The following is a 2,782-nucleotide window of genomic DNA, read 5'->3' on the forward strand; positions in this document are numbered from 1 at the left end:
CCCCCCTTCATTAGTAATGGCATACATCAGTATAGATTAGCTGCTATTTTACAGTAAGAATGTCCAAGAGTCCATGAAGCTGAGAGACGGCACTTAACAGACTAACTTAAAGGGTTAAACAAGAGACAAAACTCCCAAATTTAAGATACAGTAAACAGATTCAGGAAAACAGGCAGTAAGTTAAGAGTTGCCAATTTAAATGTTTATTTGATAACATTATTTCTGCTTGTAAAAGTCAGGGTTTTAACTTGCATGCCTTTCATATCAAAACCCAGAAACACCCCATTTCTAAAGGGATTTTAGCATAAGATATATTGCTAGCTGGGACAAATGCAGTACCTAATACTAGATTCAACAAGAGTGAGCTTATGTGGCTTATTTCGAGCACTGAAACCAGAGCCACATATGAAAGTGAGCAGTTGAAGTTCCAAGCTTCAAAGTAGGTTTAGACCCATGAAGACAATAAAATATTAATGAGGTATGAAACCTTACAAATATCACTAGTCCTTCTGACTCACACTATTCTTCCAGCACTGTTCCAGGACTTTTCTTGTTAAAGGAAGTCTCCAGCTCATGCTCAAAGACCAATCATTAACCCTGAACACTATTTTCATCACTGATTAGGTAATACTAGATAACTTCTGACTTGAGACAGGTGATAACTACGTTCTGATGACCCGTTTTTTCAATTAAGAGCACAACCATCCCACTGCAGAACAGGTCATGGAGGGATTACACACAGACCCCCTACTATTTAATTTGCATGTTGCAAACTCTTATACAGGCTTTTATACTATTCAGAGAAGGCATGGCTCTCACCTAAGAGCAGAGACACTTCCATGTTCGGTTATGAACAAACCACAATGTTCTCCAACACAAAAGCCATAGCACAGGCTTTGGTCGGAGTTTGGTCACTGCTACAATACATTCTGCAGTTGTCTGCAGAGCATCACCTGTCAATTATTAACAGTAGCAGACTCTCCTTGCCAGTTAGGTAAGTTTGCATAGGAGCATGAATTACACCATAAAATTGAAGGATTTATGACTTCTATTCTCAACTTCCCTTGAGAGTTTAAACAGTTCTAAATTTGAATTCCCACAATCTCACTTTGCCTGTACTCAGACTGGGCCATGCACTCTATGTTCTGGCTCATGCTGGGACTAATATTTGCACTGAGCAAATCTTCAGTTAGCTGATTCAGAAAGATAAAAGCAAATTGGTTTCTTCCAATTTAACCCCCAAAATAGGGTCAGATGAACACTAATGACAGTGTGAGGAGGTCACAATCCATAACTTGTGCAAAAACTGTAATATAAGCAGAGTGGCTTTTCTCTCTTCTCTCATCACACTGTGTGCCATTACAGTGTTTAACTGGGGCTTCTGGTTTCAGAAAATTGAACTTTCTTTGATACCAGGAGTGAAACACTATTACAACAACATTACACCAAGACATTGAAACCAAAGAGCAAGCTTATTTTTGGTTTTAAGTGGGTAAATTTAACTGGTATCTAACAAGAAATTTGCTAATAATTTATTTGTAGCATTTCTGTATTACTGTGTGACAATGAAGAAATGTCTGAATATAGTGGGGGTGATGAGATAAATCAGGAAGACAGCTCATAACAATTCCATTTACAAAGGTGATTTACAGAAGCACCCATAAATAAATCCATTGTTGTGGAGACTAAAAATTCCAGAGGTATGATCTGTTCCCCTGCAGCCCTCCCCACTGCAGAGCAAATCTGCAGTAAGAGAGGAAAGCATATCCTGGGGAAAATTTGATTTTCTAAAGAACAATATTTACTTTGAAAAGTGTATTTTGAAAACCAGTAGCAAGATAATAGCCTAGACATGTAATGCTTCCTCTGTACTTCTCAAAGGGATGCCATCTTTGAGAAGAATTTAAATAACTCGCTTAACATTTCTCTAGCTACCACCAGAGAAGAAAAAACCCCAAACCTCCACACCACTGAAAACATTAACTGGGGTATTCCAATATTTAATCGATGAGAAAAGTTTCCTGTGACCCGGGATGAGAACTCAACATGCAGACAGCTTGTCACAGTCAGGCAACTGACAACTGTTTTGATTCCTGTAGTGCAGAGGAAAAAATCCAAAAGCTACAGACGACTGCATTTAAAGATACTGTTTGCAAGTATCTGCACGCTTCTCTTACAAGCTAAAGGCCCAATACAGCAAATAGGGAAGAGTTCATTTATTAGGCAAACACAACACTCAACTTCATAAGAGTGATAGTTAAGAAGATAAACAGGGCCAACCAGAATATACCAGACTCTCGTCTATAAATCCTATGCAAAGAGAGGGGAAGAACTGCACATTGTACAGAGATTTTCTACAGGTTTTTACAGTCGCTTGCCCATGGTTTTATGCCTGAGTCATGCACCCTGCTTATTCCCCTACTGCTGATCACAGATCTGTGACCTCAATTGAAATTACTAAGTGTGAATGAAGCACAGGGAATTAAAGGAGAGGGGCTGGGAAACAAAATGAAACTTAGCCAAAGCTCTACACAACAAAATAAAATAAATCAGGATACATTACATCAATGTTTCTGATGACGACACATTTTCCATTGGTATACAGAAAATTGTTGCCCTTAGGATCACCTCCGATAATTTTGGAAACGCCTCGTTCAACCTGCGGGAGGCTGGCGAACACTTTCTCTACGTGAAAAGGAGAAAGGGGGAAGGGGGGTGGGAAAACGTTTTATTTCTGCCCGTTAACGGACGCCAGCCGAGCAGCCGAACGCCCCGCCGGCAG

The 2,782-nt window shown here is 39.6% G+C and overlaps 1 protein-coding gene across 1 annotated transcript in view; it reads right to left on the bottom strand.

The window, feature by feature from the left end:
- WDR1 (WD repeat domain 1) overlaps positions 1–2,710 on the bottom strand; it is a gene marked incomplete at its 5' end in the record, with an annotated part of 21,603 nt that extends 18,893 nt beyond the window's left edge. The window contains one exon of the mRNA XM_026846924.1: positions 2,564–2,710. Within this exon, the coding sequence (XP_026702725.1) occupies positions 2,564–2,710 (147 nt within the window). The remainder of the gene's footprint in view (positions 1–2,563) is intronic.
- Between the last annotated feature and the right edge of the window lie 72 nt (positions 2,711–2,782).

Source organism: Athene cunicularia (genome assembly GCF_003259725.1).
Source record: "Athene cunicularia isolate RWA chromosome 4 unlocalized genomic scaffold, athCun1 chr4_part1, whole genome shotgun sequence".
Taxonomy (NCBI): Eukaryota; Metazoa; Chordata; class Aves; order Strigiformes; family Strigidae; genus Athene; species Athene cunicularia.